The sequence below is a fragment of the Anguilla rostrata genome, chromosome 11, assembly GCF_018555375.3.
Source record: "Anguilla rostrata isolate EN2019 chromosome 11, ASM1855537v3, whole genome shotgun sequence".
Lineage (NCBI taxonomy): Eukaryota > Metazoa > Chordata > Actinopteri > Anguilliformes > Anguillidae > Anguilla > Anguilla rostrata.
The window spans coordinates 21,684,998-21,705,033 of record NC_057943.1 but is presented as its reverse complement, the minus strand read 5'-3'; the positions used below and the strand labels follow the sequence as shown (position 1 = coordinate 21,705,033).

General features: G+C 42.5%; 1 protein-coding gene across 1 annotated transcript; it reads left to right on the top strand.

Moving 5' to 3' along the window:
* The first annotated feature begins 31 nt into the window (after positions 1–31).
* Positions 32–18,540, top strand: LOC135234283 (ubiquitin carboxyl-terminal hydrolase 4-like). Its single transcript, XM_064298732.1, has 22 exons — positions 32–419; positions 1,854–1,981; positions 2,400–2,530; positions 3,664–3,790; positions 4,623–4,768; positions 4,971–5,032; positions 5,285–5,431; positions 5,529–5,646; positions 5,898–6,071; positions 6,433–6,591; positions 6,905–7,129; positions 7,602–7,685; positions 8,000–8,094; positions 8,608–8,790; positions 9,327–9,568; positions 9,900–10,148; positions 10,520–10,590; positions 11,192–11,307; positions 11,651–11,800; positions 13,573–13,676; positions 16,405–16,493; positions 16,699–18,540. Exons 1-22 carry the CDS (start codon positions 271–273, stop codon positions 16,822–16,824), a joined length of 3,075 nt encoding a protein of 1,024 aa, XP_064154802.1. The 5' UTR covers positions 32–270; the 3' UTR covers positions 16,825–18,540.
* Positions 18,541–20,036: the final 1,496 nt, after the last annotated feature.

The window sequence follows — 20,036 nt, the reverse complement described above, 5'->3', positions numbered from 1 at the left end:
GTCAAGTGTGAAACCTGGCACGGTAGCTACACATTATATAGCTGACAATAACATGGAAAAAAAGTATCTGCTTAACCTCCTCTCAGCCAAGCACTTGGAATGTAGACGTTAATGATTATGTAGTGCTGCACAGTTGTGTTCAGCTTGCTGCTGTGCAGCATCGAGCTTTTTGGACTGTTTACTGTTTAGTCGTATCGGCGTGCTGGTTCCCGTGACTCATATCCCCATTTTATCCGCGCTCTCGCTGCACTAGCGCTCAGACACAACACAATGTCTGAAGGAGACGGACCTGAATCGGGTAGCGGGGTAGAGCCCGATCCAGAGCCGGTTCCTGCTCAGGTCCCTATACCTTCAACCGACAGTCAAAAACAGATTATTGGAGCACTTGTCAAGACACCTCTCCGTAAGGGAGACGAATGGTGAGAGGGCTATTTCTACAGATAGCTACTTGGCTAAGTCAGCAACCAAAGATACAGGCCTGTGGAATCGTAGCCTGGGAAACCGGATAATACGAGGCAGGAAACTGGGGTTCAGTTCGCCGGCTAGCTAGCTGCCTACTGAATGTGTTCCGTAGGGCAAGTAGCTAACAAAATAAACAGTGATACAACGGTTAAAAGACGCAAGCGATTATTCGTAGCTAACTTTTGTTCGAGTGTAACACAGCTAGTTAATGTTAGCCAACTAGAACGGAGCCTTTGTGTAATGTTACATGAGCTAACTTGTTGGTTAATGTTAGCTAGCTCGCTAAAAATGAAACTAGCTGCATCCACTGGCTTCATTGAGTTGAGCTAGCGATAGCAAACGTTTGCTACATAGCTGAGAATGGTTGGGTAGCATGGGGATGTTCGCTAGAGGCCGACAGCCAAGTCGGCAATCGTTGGCTAATTATCTTGTTATTATAATCACTTCTATTGCGTTCATTGACGAAATGTAAAACTACGCTCTCAAACGGTATTGTAATAGCTAACGTAGGTAGACTCCTGCCATGTCAAGTGGATGAAAGTAATTCATCACTTCCTATACCCGGCGCATGATGGCTAAAGCTAACTATCTTACCTAGCTAGCTGATATTAGCTGGCTAGATAAGCTAGGTTGCTAACTGAATGATGTGAAATTGTCTTCCTAGTATACACATTGCTTCCGGGAATTTTGGTAAACAGCTTGGGCCAATAACTAAATAGCTTTTCTTTTACCTATCTAGCGATACGTTGACATGCTTTGTGAACTTGGAACGCACCGCAATATTAATACAATAGTCTATGTCAGTTTATGGAATACTGCTTGGTGGTATTGGGAATTTTATATGTTTTTGAAACTGGGGTGGATAATATTTGGCCTGTTTATGCCCATCGCCATTTAAATTTCCTGATAATTTGCTAGTTCGATAAATAGCTAGCTGGTAAAACATTTGTCAACAATTACGTTTTTAAACTAATCCACGACAGATTTAATCCGTTCAAAACGAAACTATTGACTATAAGCAAAGTAACGTTAGCTGCGTACTAGCTAAGAACCCAATGCAGTTTTACATGCCTATGTTTGTCTGTGGAGTCCCAGAAATCCCACTAACAGGCTTATGCAAGGGAGTAGATCCCTTATTTGGATACGATTAGAACATCCTAGCTGTTGCCTGATTGGCAAGTGTGGCTGAAGTTTGACACAATGGAAAAATTGTAACTTTTTTTTTTTAGCGAAATAATTTGACAGTTTTGTAAGTATTCTCTCTGACGAAATGTTTCATATTCTGTGCCGAGTGTGTAATGATAAAATAATTAAAACATTACAGTGGGGGGAGATTGTTTCATAATTTCACCTACAGCTGCACATTTTAGTGTGGGTTTTTTGTCTTCCAGGTTCTTGATTGACAGCAGGTGGTTTAAGCAGTGGAAAAAGTATGTGGGATTTGACAGCTGGGATATGTACAATGTTGGAGAACAGAGCCTCTATCCAGGGCCTATAGACAACTCAGGACTTTTCTCAGGTAAAGTGAAATGAGAATTTAAACAAAAATAATAATGTTCTTTCAGTCCAAAGAATGTGTCAAGTCACAAAACTGCCCACAGTGACTTGTGCATTCAAAAACCTGACCAACAATGTGATAAATATGAATGTTAATCTGAATACTATTTATAAATCCAAGTATCATAAAAGCAAGCTATTGGAACTTCCTACCTACATAGTTTTGTGAAGTTTCATAGATATGATTTCTGAGCCTTCAGATGAACATGTTTTTTATTCTGGCTGTAATACTTTGATTATATACTGTTGGGTCATATGTTCCAAGATGGTTAGCCTATTGCATTAGAAACACAGCACACAAACTAATGGCTGAAAGACAAGTTTGAATAAGTGTTAATTTGGGAAAACACTTCCTGGGGCTTACCCTTTATTTGCCACAGACCAGGAGTCTCAGTCCTTGAAAGAGCACCTTATAGATGAGCTGGACTATGTTCTGATGCCCACTGAGGCCTGGAACAAGCTGGTCTCCTGGTATGGATGTCTGCAGGGACAACGCCCCATTGTCAGGAAGGTAAGTTAAGTCATTTGATGTGGGATACTCCGAAGGAGGGGTTGTGTCGCTCTATTTTTGGCCCGTCACTCCATTTGAAGAAGTTTGAACGGTAAAATAGCTGTACTGAAAGCCACAGGAAATTTAGGTGAGGACCTAGATTGTAGATTGTTGCAAGGCTATACATATTGAGATTGATGTCAAAAGTAAAAATAAAACCTACATAATGTGATCTGTTCTTCCTTCTGCCAGTCAAATTATTAAGGAGTTAAAATATTCACGTATGAAAAGAGCCATTACTGGCTTAAAAGTAGGGGCAGCCAAACTTTATCCTTTGTGAGCTAGTTTATGCCCCACTCAAGTGTAATATGGATAATTGTAAGCATTCATTTGGGTATTTCCAAAATGTCGTTTTAAATATATTTTATCAACGCTTTACCTTATTATTTGTATTTTCTCACTTTGTGTTTTTTTACTGGTGGGTATTTTATTTTCAGATTGTTGTTTAATACCCTTTGTCTCTCAGAATCAGTGGATTCATGAACATGAATGAGAACTGGCACACACTGTCCACAGCCTCCCCAGGCTTTGGCCAAGCATGCTTTAAAGCATAGGCATCTAACTCCAGTTTTGGATGGCCACAATGTCAGCTGGGTTTTGGGGTATTCTTGGCAACAGTGGTTCATTTAATTGATTTTGATGATGATGATGTTAAGTGTCTTAAGTTCTTGTATGGAAACAGTTGAGATTCTCGTAAGGCTTTTTTTTGTTCCTTCAAATGCTTATTTTTGAATATTATTTTTGATGTGTGATATTACAATGCATTGCATTACTGCCATTTAGCAGGCGCTCTTACCTGGAGAGATTTAGAAGGCAAGCTATGATAGATGGTAGATACACAAATACATACAATTGTTGCCACAGTGGTCTATAAATACAATATTGTTGCAGGATATTTAGTTGCTAGTACCTGATCCTAAGTGCAATGCCTGCTAGCTTTAATATTCTTTGTAGTTTTGTTTAGAAAAAATACATTTAGGAATATGTAAGAATTTGATTTAATCTGAATTTTTATTGAAAGATTTGGTTTGTGGGGTGTTGCAGGGTGTTGATTTAATAGAATTTCTCTTCATGTTTGTGGTCCCTCTTTCTAGGTGGTGGAGCATGGCATGTTTGTGAAGCACTGTAAAGTGGAGGTCTACCTGCTGGAGCTCAATCTAAGCGAGCACAACAACATGGACAACGTGGTGATGCGACACTTTAGCAAAGCCGACACCATAGGTGAGAGGCAGGAGAGAATGCTCTTATCAGCTTCCTTATCTGACAATAGGTGATACGAAGGCAAATGTAAAAGAATGTGGAAGACCACACCATCATCTTGCAAGTTGTAAGCTGAACCACCATGTTAGAAACCATGAAACTGGAAATTAGTAGCTTTTAAAATAAAACTTCCCCCCATTTTTCCTTTGCTTTCTGTTCTGGAATGCCAAGTCATACAGTGTTTTCATGCCCATTCTACCCCTGCAACCTCCTCCATCAGTTCTGGAGGTGTCACTGTGAGTTGCCGGTGAGCACTGGTCCTGAAGTCAGTTTAGAATTTTTGTTTTTTTCCTTAATTTTTTAGTTAAGGATAGGATTTAGCTGGTCTCAAGTAAGTGGATAGGGGGAACTTCTGATTGAAGTAACTCTGGAGGGAGCGGAATTGCACACATATCGTCTGAAACTGAACAGTGTTCTGCTGATTTTTATCACTCTGTTTCCAAGTGTGGTGTTGCAGAACTACAGATTAGTTCCCCCCCCCCCCCCCCCGATGAAGGCACTGTGAGACTGGTCAGTCGACATTGGCAGGGTCAGAATTATAATCCAGGTTGTGGGGCACATATGACCATTTCGGACCAGTGTTTTGGCTGACTACCCCTCCCTTGATCCCAAAAATAACATTGATATCTATGGTAATTGAAACTCCAAATGAAAGGACCCTAGATAAGTTGCTTTGCTAAAAGCGTTTACTAAATGCATACCATGTGATATAGGATGTACCCAGTGCAAGTAAACTCTTGTGACAGCATTTATAATAATCTGAGTAATATATTTCTCCTTGTCCTGCTCACAGACGCAATTGAGAAGGAGATGAGGTCGTTATTTAATATCCCTGCGGAGAGGGAGACCCGCCTGTGGAACAAATACATGAGCAACACGTATGAGCAACTGAGCAAGCCGGACAGTACGGTGCAGGACGCTGGTCTCTTCCAGGGCCAGGTAAGGCACCACAAAGGCCTCTTAAACAGTAGGGCCTCAGTCTTCGCTGTGTCAACAAAATCGTTTTGGACCTGAAGGCCAGCATGCAGAGATGTTCTTTGGGAGATGTGCTCTTGTTTTAAGCTACTGTGATTTAGGTGCTTGCACATAGGTTCTTGTGTGAAGTGATCCTCTTCATTTCTGCTTTGTTGTGGACCTGCAGATGCTGGTGATCGAACAGAAGAATGATGACGGCACATGGCCGAGACAAGCTCCCCATTCACAGTAAGCTCCTCAGACCAAGAGGCCTTTTCATCCCTGGGCTGTTTTTACTGTGTTTTATGTGGATAATGTCAAGGATCGGCCCTCAACTGCTGGAACTGTTTACAGTTTTATTCTACCTGTACCGTGAATTGCAGAATTGAATCCATTATTTGGTAAGATTAAACAAAATTACGGCACGATCAAAGGGGACATAATGGAAGTGCTCCCAAAGCGAAGCACATTTGCAGCGCTCTCTTCTTTCTGTGCTCTCAGGTCCAGTATCGTGTCGACTAGGAATTTCACTACCTCTCCAAAGCTCTCCTCCAACTCCTCAGCCACCATCTCTTCAACAGTGACCAATGGCGACAGCAGCAGCAACTCCATCTACTCCCTGAACAACAGCACCTCCTCTGACAACAGGTGAGCAAACTCTGCAAAGCTCTTCATTTTCAGCATACGGGTTAGGAACGGGTGAATCTCAGAGCAAACCCGCTGATGGTACCATGTGACCTCGCAGGTTGGGCGGCTACAACTCCTACAGCTCGTCCTACTGTTACAGAGAGTCCCAGTCCCAACCAGGTCTGTGTGGCCTTAGCAACCTGGGTAACACGTGCTTCATGAACTCCGCCCTCCAGGTAAACCCATTTATACACACACACACACTCGCATGCTCACGTGAACATCAGTGTCAAGCAAAGCCTGATTCAAATACATATAATCGGTGTTGATGTCCATGGACAATTTCTGTTGCTAGCAGCTGCCTGTTAGATTAGTTTCTGGACTGAAAACTGAAACTCTCCTACTTTGTGCATCAGTGGTGCCAGATTGGAGCCTGCAGTTACAGATCAGACATGAATTTGAATTCTGCTACCCCTTCGCTTATCAGTGCCTGAGCCACGCCTCCCCGCTCACAAAGTACTTCCTGGACGACCAGTACGAGGCGGAGATAAACCGGGAGAATCCGTTGGGGATGAGGGGGGAGATCGCCGAGGCGTACGCAGACCTGGTCAAGCAGATGTGGCTGAGCCGCAGCAGCTACGTGGCTCCACGCACCTTCAAGGTGAGGCACGCGCCCCGATCTTCAGACATGGGGCTGGAGTGAGTCATCATGGGTTATGGGTTCACCTTGTGTCTCGAGGTGTTTTATGCATGAAATTCTGAACTGTAAAACTGGGTATAATATTGGCTCCTCAGTCCAAATTTGCTCCATTAAGACATCAGTTAAGACATTTGAGAATCCAACGTATATCTTTCAGAAAAATAAGTTTGACTAGGCAGATAGTTTAAGATGAAAGTTATTTTACTCGTTGACTAGCAGGAAAACCGACTCTTTGAGTAGCAGGAAAACCGACTCTTTGAGTAGCAGGAAAAGCCTGTGGTGAGTTCAGTGCTGACAGTACCCAAACCCTGTCCATCCCTAGACCCAGGTGGGCCGCTTCGCCCCCCAGTTCTCGGGGTACCAGCAGCAGGACTCCCAGGAGCTGCTGGCCTTCCTGCTGGACGGGCTCCACGAGGACCTAAACCGCGTCAAGAAAAAGCCTTACCTGGCTCTGAGGGACGACGAGGGTCGGCCGGACGAGGTACCCGTGTTTCCCCTGAGGGTAACCCCTTCATCAGAGGATGTTTAGATGCTTGGGGCTTTTAACTGTAAGCTGTCAACAGTCTTATGTATTACCCGCGGGTGTATCAGTTACCTGATTTTTAAATTAATTATATTTCTGATTTAAAAAAAAAAAAAAAAAGTTTTGTTTTGGGGCTTTCCTCTTGAGTTCCAAGGGTATTGTCATTAAAAAATAAAAATAAAAAAAGACTTTTTTTTTTAAATGGCTATTGGCATTTTAGAATAATATCCTTCCAGGTGAATGCTTACATTATTTTCCTTTTTTCATGCAGATCGTAGCCAAGGAAGCCTGGACTAACCATCGCTTGCGCAATGACTCCATCATAGTAGACATCTTCCACGGCCTCTTCAAATCCACTCTGGTCTGCCCAGAGTGTTCCAAGATCTCTGTGACCTTTGACCCTTTCTGCTACCTCACACTGCCCCTGCCCATGAAGAAGGATCGCACAATGGAGGTGTTCCTGGTCTGCGCGGACCCCCGATCCAGACCTATGCAGGTAGGACCCACGGCCGATGCTGTCAACAGTAACACGTGCTACTTTGAAATGGGTTGGCTCAGAGCAGGTGATGTTTGCTTAATACATTATTTAAAATAGTTATATTATACTGAATCTTTATGCACTAGTAAAATTCCTACAGATTAGCATCAATTTTAATAGGAAGCTCTATTTTCACCAGGACTCAAAACCAAATTGTTCTTTCATTTGCATGCATTTTGTTTAGTAATGTGTTTTTGCTGAGAATTATCAAGAATTATCGAGAATTATTTCTAATTTTTGCAGGCATCTGTACTTAAAGGATTTCAAATAGGTAACTGAGGTCCCCCCCCCCCTCATTTCAGGGATATCATTTCAATTAAAGGCACCAATAACCTATCCAGCAGTTGTATAGCAGTGGACAGTAACTGTCACCTTGTGTCTCAGCTTTCCGGCCTGATCCACAGCACAGTGAATGCTCTTTCTGCTCCAGTACAGGGTGGTGGTCCCCAAGCTGGGCTCGGTAGCAGACCTCTGCAGCGCCTTGTCCAAACACTCCGGAATCCCAGCCGAGAACGTGAGGGAATCGCCATTTTATTCCAGTGGAACTTGAATTCTGTCATCACAATGTGCCCATTCTGAACTTACAGTTTTTACACCTATTTGAGTAATTTACATTGATTTTACATTTGGGTAATTCTCAGCAAATAAGAGTGGAGTGCTCTCTTCGTTGTTGAGTGGCACACAGAGAGAGGGAGAGGCAGCATGACGTGACAGTTTATGATGTTTTTGTTTTATAAAACAGGAATTCTGGCTAATGCAGTGTTACATTATATCGATGTGCACTGCTGAGCTGCGGAATGTTCTAAAGACGTGCACTGTCTATTCCAGATGGTCGTGGCGGACGTTTACAACCACCGATTCCATAAAATCTACCGGAAGGACGATGGCCTCAACAACATAATGGAGAAAGACGACATCTTTGTGTAAACAAGCTTTATCATTGTTTCGCATTCTGTAACATTTCCTAATTTTGAAATAAAGGAAATGCCATATTTAAAATGGGGGAAGTAAAAGGTCTTTGCAGCCGGCTCGGATGAAATGAGCGCTTAGTGTTGCGCTGCTAATAACCCAGTACGTCTCATCAGAGTTGAATGTGTAGCCATGCAAAGTCAATGGGGTGCTCACAAAAAATAGCATCCGGTTTGTTGGGGAAATAAAACGTAGTTCAGTTCATATTTTACACAAGAATATTTGACTTTATTCTTTTCATGTGCTGCACATTGACTTTGTACATATTAAACGGGGAAAGAATAATGCTAACAAAAATAATTGTCAAATAAAATGTATAATAATTATATTTGAACGTCCACTGGCACTCTGATTAACTTGTGGTCTTATCGATTGGATTTGAGTGCTTTGTATCCATTCTGTCCTCTAGCCAGTAGTTGGCAGTGTTGCGGTGGGTCTGATCCTTCTCTCTGCTCTTTGTGGGACAGGTACGAGGTTGGTGAGGAGGATGGGGAAACGGTCAACCTGCCTGTGTACTTCAGGGAGAGGCACAGCAAGCACGCGGGCGGCTCCACGGGTGCCCAGCTGTTCGGCCAGCCGCTGCTCATCACCGTCCCCAAGCAGAACCTCGCCGTTGACCTGCTGTACGAGAAGGTGCTGGAGAGGATTGGGTACGGATCAGCCCAACCAAAGAAACATTGTTTGTTTGCCTCTGGGTGAATGTTGCGGTTCCCATTGTATCCTAGCGCCCAAGTGCTATCACGATTAGCATTGCAATTATTGCCATGGAATTGAAGATTTTGTGCTCAATTGCCCTTGAGCACAAGAGCAGTATCTGTCTGTCCAGAACTCCATAATTCCCGAATATATGAGGCATATTTGAAGCAAACACACATTTTGATTATATTGATCCATTAATCTCGGCTTTTTTTTCCACCTAAAGGGCCCATGTTACTCATTCTCAAGGGACAGGAGTACCGCTTCCCTAAATATTCTCACTTTTAAAAACTATTAAAACTATCCTTAACTTTATACTAAATGTTCTCTTTATTTGCTCAGGTAGAAACATTCTGTTGGAGGAGCTTAAACTAGAGTAGGACAGCAGTAGCTCCAGTAAAGGCTGTGCAGTTAGATGAGGCCTGTTAGGAAGGTGTAGGTGGTGCATTGGAGGCTTGTCAAGTGACCTGCCTTGGCGGCTGTGTTTCAGGCGCTATGTGAAGCGGCCACAGGGATCTGCTACCTGTGAGGGAAAGACCTCAGCCACTGCCTCCAGCAGCATGGGCAGCCACAGCCAGGCTGCGGAGTCTACTGCATTGGCCAATCACAATACAGAGCTGGGCGGCTGTGGTGGAAGTCTGTCCGAGGGGGCTTCCAGCAGTGGGCGATGCACCAACAGCAATGGCCAGCAGGGGCAGCAGAGCTGCAATGGCCCCAATGGGGCATGTGGAGGTAAGGACTGCCCCAGTGACTTGCTCTCCAGAGACCAATGGTCCTCAAACCTACATGGTTCCTCAGCCCTTAATCATTTGAAGCAGTTGACTGCACTGCTACTATAAATGCACTGTGGTTTTTTGGGTCTGAATTGGTTCCTGATATTCAAGTGAAAGCAAAAACTGCCAGACTCTGTGGCTGTTCAGAAATGAGAACCAGTGCTTTATGGGACAGAACACTTTCATTTCATTTGGTCTCCAGAGCTATTATGCCTGTACCTGTTCCTCTCCTTCTTCTCTCTTCTCTGAGATGTTGATAGGTTATTGTTGACTGAATGTGTGTGTCACAGATGAGGAAGAAGCCATGGATCACCAGGTCAGCCCGGAGCCAGAGTTTAGCCAATCAGATGACTCTGTTGGTGGGGAGGAGGAGGATGACGATGACGATGAGGACGACGACCTGGATAACAGCCCGTCTGGCAGCGTGGCGAAGCCTGGGAACGCTGAGCCCAAACTTTTCTCCTTCAGCATGGTGAACTCATACGGGACAGCCAACATCGGACTGTTGCCCAGCGACAGCAACACCCTCAAAATCAACAGTAAGTATGTCATCCTGACGTTTAATTTTTTTCTCAAATTCAGACATTAAATGAGTACATTTAAGTTTGTGCTACTGACTCCTTTTAAAGAGCTGCAAATGTTACATGAATTGTGTACACCTATTTAATTAGCTGAAGAGTAAAGACTACATATAATTTAAGTCCAGGTATATGAATGTTAAAAGTGGAACATTGGAAGACATGGTTTGCATGTGTGTTAATGTTATTTGTGTGAGCTGTTGAGTGTAGAATGCCTGCTTTGAAAGGGTCATCCAATCACTGCCAGAAGTGGGTTTGTTGTGAACAGTTTAAGATGCAAGCTGAAGGTTACTGCATCTCATCACTAACATGAGCGCTCTGACCGTCAACAGCACATTCCACTGTTGCAATAAACTGGGACTCGGACATGAGGAAACTGTACTATGATGATCAGGAGGCAGAGGTGGGTATTGGTGTCTAGTGCCCGCTATGGGGCAAATCCATGCTCATATAAAAATTGGTTGTTGGATAATTGGTGATTGGCTTACCCTGAATCAGCTAGTCCTGCTAAGGGCTGCAGGCATGACCTGGAGATCCAGACCTAACACCTGTTCTCCGGGTTAACCTATCCTGCTTTTGAATGAGGTGATCCTTGAAGTGGTTGTGTTTCCCTGTGCCAGCTGAGTGTCCAGAGTTAGTGCCAAATGCCAGCTCAAACAGAGTTTCTGAATTGAGGACTGGAGCATCAAAGCCTCGTATACCCTTGGACTGTATTGCGGTGGCCAACCAGAGTCCTTGAGAGCCAGGGTCCTATTTGGCCATCAGTAGCCAGTTGCGACTTAGGGAACCAGATGAGTTAACTGTGATAAACTGCTTTAATCGATCAGTTCGCAACCACAATAAACAGCGGACCCCGCGGCTCTCCAGAACCGGGGTTTGCCCCCCTTGTGTGAGGTTTCAAGCATTTGGTACCTGAAACTGTGGTTTTGTGAGTTACCTGTGAATGCATTGGAACAAGTGCGATTGGAGGTAAAGTGATTCAACCCCACTTCCGGTGCACCCAGGCCTATGAGAAGCACGAGAGCATGATGCAGCAGCAGAAGAAAAAGACCACCGTAGCCCTGAGGGAATGCATCCAGCTCTTCACTACCATGGAGATCCTGGGAGAACATGACCCCTGGTGAGCCAATCAGCCAACGGCTGATCTTTACACCTTCCAGTATTCTCTTTAGATTACCTCCTCGAAGCTACTTTGGAAAATATAACCAGGAGTTTTTAAAGAAGGATGCAAGTAATTAATGAACATTGGAATCAGTCAATTGCAGTCCTCTTAACATTTGTGTTGGTGATAAGTAACGATTAATTCCTTTTGTTTGCCAGCCAGCTTACACACATTTCTTGTCGTTACACATCCAGCTTACACACATGCTGTCGTGATGCTTTTATGTTTTTCATTTAAATGCGTTGTGCATTGTGAACAAGTATTCCTTCTTTTTAAGCGTTTACATTGGCTGTTCGCACAGGTACTGCCCGAATTGTAAGAAGCACCAGCAGGCCACAAAGAAGTTTGACCTGTGGTCTCTGCCCAGAATTCTGGTGGTTCACCTCAAGCGTTTCTCCTACAACCGCTGCTGGAGGGACAAGCTGGACACCGTGGTGGACTTTCCTATTAGGTACTGCCATCCGTCCGTCCATCAGTCATAGTCTCGCTCACAAGCCCTGAACCCTGTTCACACGTTTGAGCCTAAAATGCCACCAGAGTACATGAGTGTAGTCATAGAAACATGCTGGGCTGCATGGGATGTGCTACCATGGGATTGGCCTCAGCCTTTGTCCAATAGCATGCCAAGTGGTGTGAAGCAAACTGGAGGATCTAAAAGAACGTGAATTCATTATTTAGTTTTTCCATGATGAGGCAACTATAGTATTTTTTTTTCTGGGGAAATTCTCTTTTAATACAAATTTATTAACTGGTGCATAGCAACTGTGAAATGTGAGAACCATGCTGGAATCCTTATGCTTGATATTAAAGTTTTTTAAAATGAAATTGAAAAGTTTTTTGTTCTGTCAGGTAAGCAAGATTTAATTAAATGTAGAAGCAATAAAAATTTCACATAACAGTCAGTGTTCCACATGCTTTCATTTTTTATTTTAGATCCTGCCCCAGAATATTGCGAATTGGGAAGACAAATAGATAAGTCTTCCATTAGTAAGAGAATTGTGACTTTAACCCTACACGAGGAAATAAGCATGAAATCCAATTTCAAAAAAACTTTCATTTACATCTACATATTTTGATTTATTCCCTGTAATATCATCAAGACTAATCAAAACATTGTGGGTGTTTTTTAAAATTAAAATACCTCTTCACTTCATACAGTTGTTTTGACCTGGATAACAGAAAAAAATTAGAATAATTTCAGAGCCATTTTAAATAGGTTGGGAGATTTCTTTTGCATAAGCATTTTAGGATGTGCTTTCCATTCAGAGTCTAGGGTTGGACTTAAGTTGAAAAAACTTCCCTCTTCTTCCCTCTTATCTGTTAACTTTGGTTGGCTGAGTTGACTTGATATGGCATATCTATTATTAACACTATACTCAAAAAGAGGTAAGAGTAGCTTGTGTTGTGAGAGTTCCCTTTGCCAGTCTGCAGCATAGAATAAATGCATTTTGATGCAGGTGGAACTGGATTGTAGATGCAGCTGAATACCAGAGAGACATTGATTCTGTGTGAAAGCAGGAAGCCTGTGGCTTTTATACGTTACTCTTGCTTCATCATGTCTCATCCTGAACAGGAACTGCAGCCTCCAGGGATATGAGCAGCTCTGCTGGCATACAGTCTGCTATTACTGCCTGGTTACTATGGCAGTAACTGAATTTCTGGAACTTTGAAGCCATTATCTTGCAAAATCCTGCATATCCTGCATTTTTAACACTGCATTGAAAAATAAAAATCAGTAAATGTTGGTTGATGTTGGTCTGGAGCTTTGCAGTTGAAATCCCACTCATCTGGGTTTTAAATCTAGAGCTACTTAAGCTGCGTTCGTTTGTCTGCATAATCAATTTTTTCAAATCGTACGTGAGTCCATTCGACTATGATGGATTATTTTTACTTTCCTCTCAATTTCAAAAACAGTCTTATGCTGTGTTTCCTTTTTGACCATAATAATAAAAATGAATGGCTTCATGTAATTACACTTAAATTAAAGTTACATAATTTTTTGCTGTAAATGGATGCATTACTAAACTCATTCAAGTACTTTCTCTGTTCAACAGCTTGTTAAAGAGAGAATTTGTTTGACTTTTGGCACAGTTCAAATACAGCATTACATAATATTGTCTTTTCCAGTTGGGGACTCCCGTGCTTATTTGACAGAATTAAAGCTGGTACAAAGGAAAGATAAATGGAGAAGTGAAAAAAACTGTTTTTTTTCTTCTTCCCCAGAGATTTGAACATGTCAGAGTTTGTTTGTGACCCGAAGGCTACGCCCTACGTTTATGACCTCATCGCTGTGTCCAACCACTATGGAGGAATGGGTGGAGGCCACTGTGAGTACTGGTTTTCCCTGGACTGATTCCCCTGTTTCATGATTTCACTAGAGAATTTGTTGTAAATACTGAATGTGTGCAGGCATTTGGCAATAATTCACAGAAATATAGTTTTATTAGGACGTGTGTTGCGTTCGGTCCGCCGGTGAATCGGATTGGTCTCGGCTGTGCCGGCCGGTGGAGAGAGCACACGCATCTGGGTTGTGTTAAACAATCAGCCCAAGTGCTTAAAGGTGTGCTCCCCTCCACAGTTCGGGGCCAAGACCGGGAGTACACGATGAGGGAGTGTCTGTTTGTGTTTTGTTTTTCTGCGCACTAAAAGACAAAGAAACTGGTCTGCTGAGAACTTGGCCAGCGGATTCCGAGTTCTGCTTTATAATGTCTCTGACATTATTTTATTGTTTTTGCCCAGAACCTGTGAGGGGGAAGGCTGAGGGTGTTTGTTTATTTGTTGTTGCGGGTGCGCTCTCTCTCTCTTCATGCGGCAACCGACAGTCCACACCCAGAACCGCCACATCTCCCTGCCAGGGGCGTCACACTGGCGTGGGACCACGTGGCTGCATACACTCCCACTGTAATGTGTTATGACTTACAAGTATAAAGGGGATATGATCTTCATAATGTAATTTTGCCCTGACAGGATTTTTAATAACGTAAATTATGTAATGATGTATAAATACTCTTACCTCATCCATTTGCTCTTAGAAGAACGTAATATGACGTAATGACAAGAACGGGCTATGTAACATAATCACTGGTTTGCAGGTGGGTGTGTCAAATGGGAGGAGTGCACGTGCTTCAACTGTTGTAAAAGCGTAAACTTTATATAAAAAGTGCAGACTTTTTCATATTTTTGGATTTAGTAGACAGTCTTATCCAGAGCGATCTGCACAGCTTACTTTTTTATACATACAGTACAATCCAATCCATTTATTATCAGGTTAAGTATCTTCCTTGAGGATGCAATGGCAGTGCCCCACCTCCAAATCAAACATTATAACAATTAAGTTACAAACCCAGTTCCCTAACCACTATGCTACGCTGTCGCCCACCTTTGGCCTAGTAAGAGTGAAACACTTGAAAAGCTTTTAACTGGACTGGCAGCTGGTTGATAAATGCCCTTCCAAAACCAGTCGTACAGGCTTTGATCTTATCTTATCAGACCATGTAAATGGCAAACTTTAGCTCACGTACTAACATCTAGGCTTGTTTAAATAAAACACGAGCTAATAGGACACCGCAATAGGGAGAAAAGAGGTCTGTCCTTCTCACCTGTTATTCATGTATTCATACTCTTCAGTATTTCAGTATGTGATACTTATTTGAAAATGTGTAGCCCCAGTCATAATTGTAGGTGGCTGGTCATTAGCTCTGATTGCGGTATCAGTGGTAGATCTGACGCAGGAGTGTGGGCTTCCATGCCATGGGTGACCATATCATTTATCTTGAAGGTGCGTCTTTACACTCTGCACACCCCCACTGCCAGGTTTCTACTGGGTGACAAATATTAATATTCCTGACAATCCTGAGTGTGAAACGTGTTTTGCAACTTCGGCTTCTGTGAAATGTCATTGGGGAGGGGCGATAGATTATCTGCTGCGTGCAGCTTGCATTTACTGCCATGCAAAAAGCATTACATTTCTTTCATTTTTTTTAACGTTCTCTGTCCACACTGGAATTGTAATGAGCGTCTACATCGAAGGGAACCTAGTGAATTGAATTGAAAGCAGATTTTAAAAAGGGATTGTTTAAAACTTATCAAACTAAAATATGTTCTGCAAATCAAGGTGATTATGTATTCCCCATTGGGTTTTATTTCTGTGCTATTTTCAAATTTCATTTGCATTTCACTTTAGTCATTTTATGTTCTCTGTGCTAGCTTTTATTTTGCTGTTATTTCGGAGATCCATGCCAATTTTGTTTATTTTCTTTAGCTTTAGTTTCAGGGGGAGAACATGTTTCAATTAAAGTAAGAATTGAGCACCTTAGCCTTAACAGAAAGAGAGCAGAAACATCAACAGTATAACTATATTCAGGGCTTGAATAACATTTTTTCCAATGAATGGCATGTTTCACAGACAATAATGAACAACAACCTGTCATTTACAATGGTAAGTATGGTTTTCAGCCAAAAAGAGGCGAGGTTAAAAGCTTCTAACAATAAAGTAAAGCTAACAAAAAAACTATGTAACTTTTAAAAACAGGCACTCAAATGAAACCATACAGTGAACTGTCTGTAATGTATTCAGAGTAATCCCTGACTTGGTCTCTTTCACCTTACACCAGGCTTTGGTGCTTGGGCTTGTGCCATGATAACTAGGAATGTTTGATTTGATGGCTGTTTTGTCAGAACTTGAAACCCTGATTTAAGTCAGTGATGCCAGTACAGTATAGCATGATACCAAGTAACCAGAAATTCAAAAGCCACTCCAATATCAAAAAACCCAGTATGCTATTTTTTTTTACTTCGTTTTAGAGGAAATGGTTCTAATTTCAGTTCCTTTTAGTGTTTTGGACACTTTATTTTTATTTTTATGCATGGTTTTGTATGCTAGTTTTCATTTATAATAATAACCTTGCTACAAATATAGTTGCACTCTTTTAATGAATTTGTATGTTTATGATCTTTAATCCTTAGTGATTTAAATTATATTCCTTATGATGAAATGAAACCATGTTCAGGCCAGGCCAGGTCATAGTTACATGGCAACTGATTTAATCTCTGCAGACACTGCCTTTGCCAAGAACGAGGTGGACGAGAAGTGGTACTACTTCGACGACAGCAGCGTCTCATCCGCTACAGAAGATCAGATTGTGGTGAGAACGTTTTCTCTTTCACCATGTCAGATTCTGTATTGTATTTTTGCATCCAGATTAATGGGATATACTATTACTGTTGTTTCCCATGACGTGGAAACTTGCCTTGATCATTGCCATGACTCATTCTGTGTGATCCTTCTGTTTGCTTGGACTGCCTATTTTACCTACCTAATTTAACCCTTTCCCCCCCTGTTCGTAACAGACGAAAGCAGCCTACGTCCTGTTTTACCAGCGCAGAGATGGGGAGGCTGCCACTGAGACCCCCCCCTCCGCCTCTGCTTCGAGCGGGGGCCCTCCGACGGGCGACGACCGCATGGACACCAACTGAGAGGCCCAGAGTGGCGCAGGGACACACGCTAAAGAAAGCCCAAAAGCAAGTTCATGCACATACCCGCCTGCTAGGTCTCAAATCTACATGGTACTCCTCTGTGGCTTAGTATTCTTACTTTTCATCACATGCATATTCTCCAAAAGCAGGAAAAAAACCCTCAGATTAATTTGATTGGAGACCCAGAAGACTTCCCATTTGGGCCCTGAAAACCACCGCTGACCCAGATGGGGGCAGAGTGACAGACCCTTGATTCCTGCACCGGACCACCACAATTTTAGAAGTTGCCTAAATGCACAGATGAATTTACAAGTCTGTTATCAGCTAGGGGCACCAGAAAATGATCTTTAAATAGCCAAATGCACAAATCCTCTCAACCAAAGCATTGCAAGTTGTACAAGATTGCAAAAGTGTGAATTGTATCATTGGGTGGGGGTGGGGGTTTGCGTGTCATACTGGAGCTGTGCACTCATTTTTAAGCTATAAACTAATTGATGTTGTTATAGAACAGAGAGGACAAATCTTTGCAGAGTCGTTTGTACCTTGGGTATGTGTGTGCACTTGGCACATAAACTTGCACACGCCTCACACTTTGCCCCCAGAAACTGAGGATTTGGCGGGATTGTGTATCGAGGAGGTCTGGTCGTGACTGCTTTTCATGTGAAAAACTGCGTGCGTCTCCTGCCCCTGACCCACCCCCAGCCTGACTAGCTGCAGCGTGAAGAGGAACAACCTGTTTTTCATGGGCCGATCGATTCGCTTGCTTAACGTACGGTGCCTGTGTACTCCAGTCCTGTTAGCTCCGTCTTACCTTCTTCAGTCGGGGACAGTGCCACACATCTGTTGCTCTGTCTGACTAACACAGAAGCACCAGCTGCCTTTGAGCATGGGGACTTAAAAAAAAAAAAAAAAACAGGATCTAGGATTGAGTGATTTAGGATTTTTTTTTAATGGTGAGCACTGAGATTGCTTAATTGGCTCAACCCCCGATTGCTTTCACTTCCTTACATACACATGATATTTTAAAAGTGGTTCCAGGAATGGAGATTTATGATGCAAGTGTAATAAATATGTGGTTTAAAGAATGGTGAAGCCCAATTAGTTCTTTGAAGGCTAAAATGAATTTCTGTCTTTTTGCGATGAACTCGTATGCTTTAGCCTGTCTTCTGCTGTTCTGTATACCAATCCAGGGTTCTTTTCTGGGGATTTTTTAAAATACAATGCCTGCAAACACACTGGGAAGATGGTGAACATTTGGGTTGAAAACACTGCTGTTGAAAAGAAAAAAAGAAAAAAAGATTGTCCGGAAGAGCTGGGACGGCACAGCGTGAACCAAACGGCATGGGGATGCATGAGGATGTACTTTGGTGTCTTCACTGAGCACGGGAGAGCTCTGTCACTCACAGCTGCGTGCTGCATCCCCGACGAGGAAATGGATGAAAAAAACAACCACACAGCGCAAGCTGCTGCTTTTTTTCTTCCCCCCCCCCCCCCCCCCTATAAATCCTACAGCTGAAAAAAATTGTCTTGAGGGTGAAAAATGAAAATTCAATTCATTGTGCTTTTATTCCATTGGATTGTAGTTTTATTTGTTCTATTGCCTGCACTGTAAGATCCAATAGAGGTTATATCTGCCGTAATGGATGTACTATATATGAGAAGACATAAAGCAACACAATAAATTGAGTCAGAAACAAGTTTTTATTGTTCAAATAACCTTTTGGGCTGTTGGTTTGATTTCTTTAAATGTAGCTGTGCATCATTTGCTGCAGTGCCTGGGTGAACTGAAGCTTTAAGATGGCGGAAGCTTGGGGTTGGAATGTTGTGGAATGCTCGGCGGGTTGCCTGGGTGAACTGAAGCTTTAAGATGGCGGAAGCTTGGGGTTGGAATGTTGTGGATTGCTCGGCGGGTTGCCTGGGTGAACTGAAGCTTTAAGATGGCGGAAGCTTGGGGTTGGAATGTTGTGGATTGCTCGGCGGGTTGCCTGGGTGAACTGAAGCTTTAAGATGGCGGAAGCTTGGGGTTGGAATGTTGTGGATTGCTCGGCGGGTTGCCTGGGTGAACTGAAGCTTTAAGATGGCGGAAGCTTGGGGTTGGAATGTTGTGGATTGCTCGGCGGGTTGCCTGGGTGAACTGAAGCTTTAAGATGGCGGAAGCTTGGGGTTGGAATGTTGTGGATTGCTCGGCGGGTTGCCTGGGTGAACTGAAGCTTTAAGATGGCGGAAGCTTGGGGTTGGAATGTTGTGGATTGCTCGGCGGGTTGCCTGGGTGAACTGAAGCTTTAAGATGGCGGAAGCTTGGGGTTGGAATGTTGTGGATTGCTCGGCGGGTTGCCTGGGTGAACTGAAGCTTTAAGATGGCGGAAGCTTGGGGTTGGAATGTTGTGGATTGCTCGGCGGGTTGTCTTGTTTTCTCCATGGTTTATTGCACATGGACTTCCTAGAAAGTTGATTAGACAGGAATTTCTGTCAGTGTGCAGTATACACACAAGAGCGCGGGTCTTCATGTTGGAGCTAACGTTCTACAAATGTAAAGGTGTTGGTAGTGAGTACATTATTTGCATTGCAGGATATTTATATTTCATGTTTTTTTTGGTTAAATATTTCATGTTAACTTTATTTGACCTCTGCATATTCATTTCCTCAGGTTACCATAGTAGAAAAAAGTTTAACATTAATTCTTTCACTGAGATTATAAAGGAATTCTAGGTAAAAATTCTACTGGATTTTCAGTTATTTGTTTTTGAATTAGGACAGGATACATGTGAATTTTCTTTGAATATTTTCATATCTTTATTAATGTTATGAGCAATCGTATAATATTTAACTGCAATTTTATGTTGTCATCACTTGCTACTTCGAACTTTTCAGATATTTTGTATGAGGATACAGTCTGTCATAAAGCCATAGTTTTTGGAAACTAAGCTAGCCATTCATTAAAAAGATGTTACATTTAAATGAATGGCAAAATAACATTGCAAATGAAAATTTATGTCATTTTTAACATTCTACAGCTTGTTCACTTTATGCCCATCAAGCATCCTCTATCTTAATGGCATCTGTCTAGGCCAGCTGGTGAACTGAAAATTCAAGTGGCATTCATTATCTGCAGCTGAAGTTGACACGTATCAATTGAATGCCATGTCTTTTTTCCAATGAAAAAATATATAGACTTACTAAACCAGAACCACACATTTTTAATATCATTCATT

What these genes read in the sequence shown, in the direction of transcription:
- LOC135234283 (XM_064298732.1), top strand. Translation starts at nt 271, where the DNA reads ATGTCTGAAGGAGACGGACCTGAATCGGGTAGCGGGGTAGAGCCCGAT. An exon ending in AGACAAGCTCCCCATTCACA is followed by an intron (nt 5,033 to 5,284) that starts GTAAGCTCCTCA and finishes CTGTGCTCTCAG; the next exon opens with GTCCAGTATCGTGTCGACTA. An exon ending in AGGAATGGGTGGAGGCCACT is followed by an intron (nt 13,677 to 16,404) that starts GTGAGTACTGGT and finishes TAATCTCTGCAG; the next exon opens with ACACTGCCTTTGCCAAGAAC.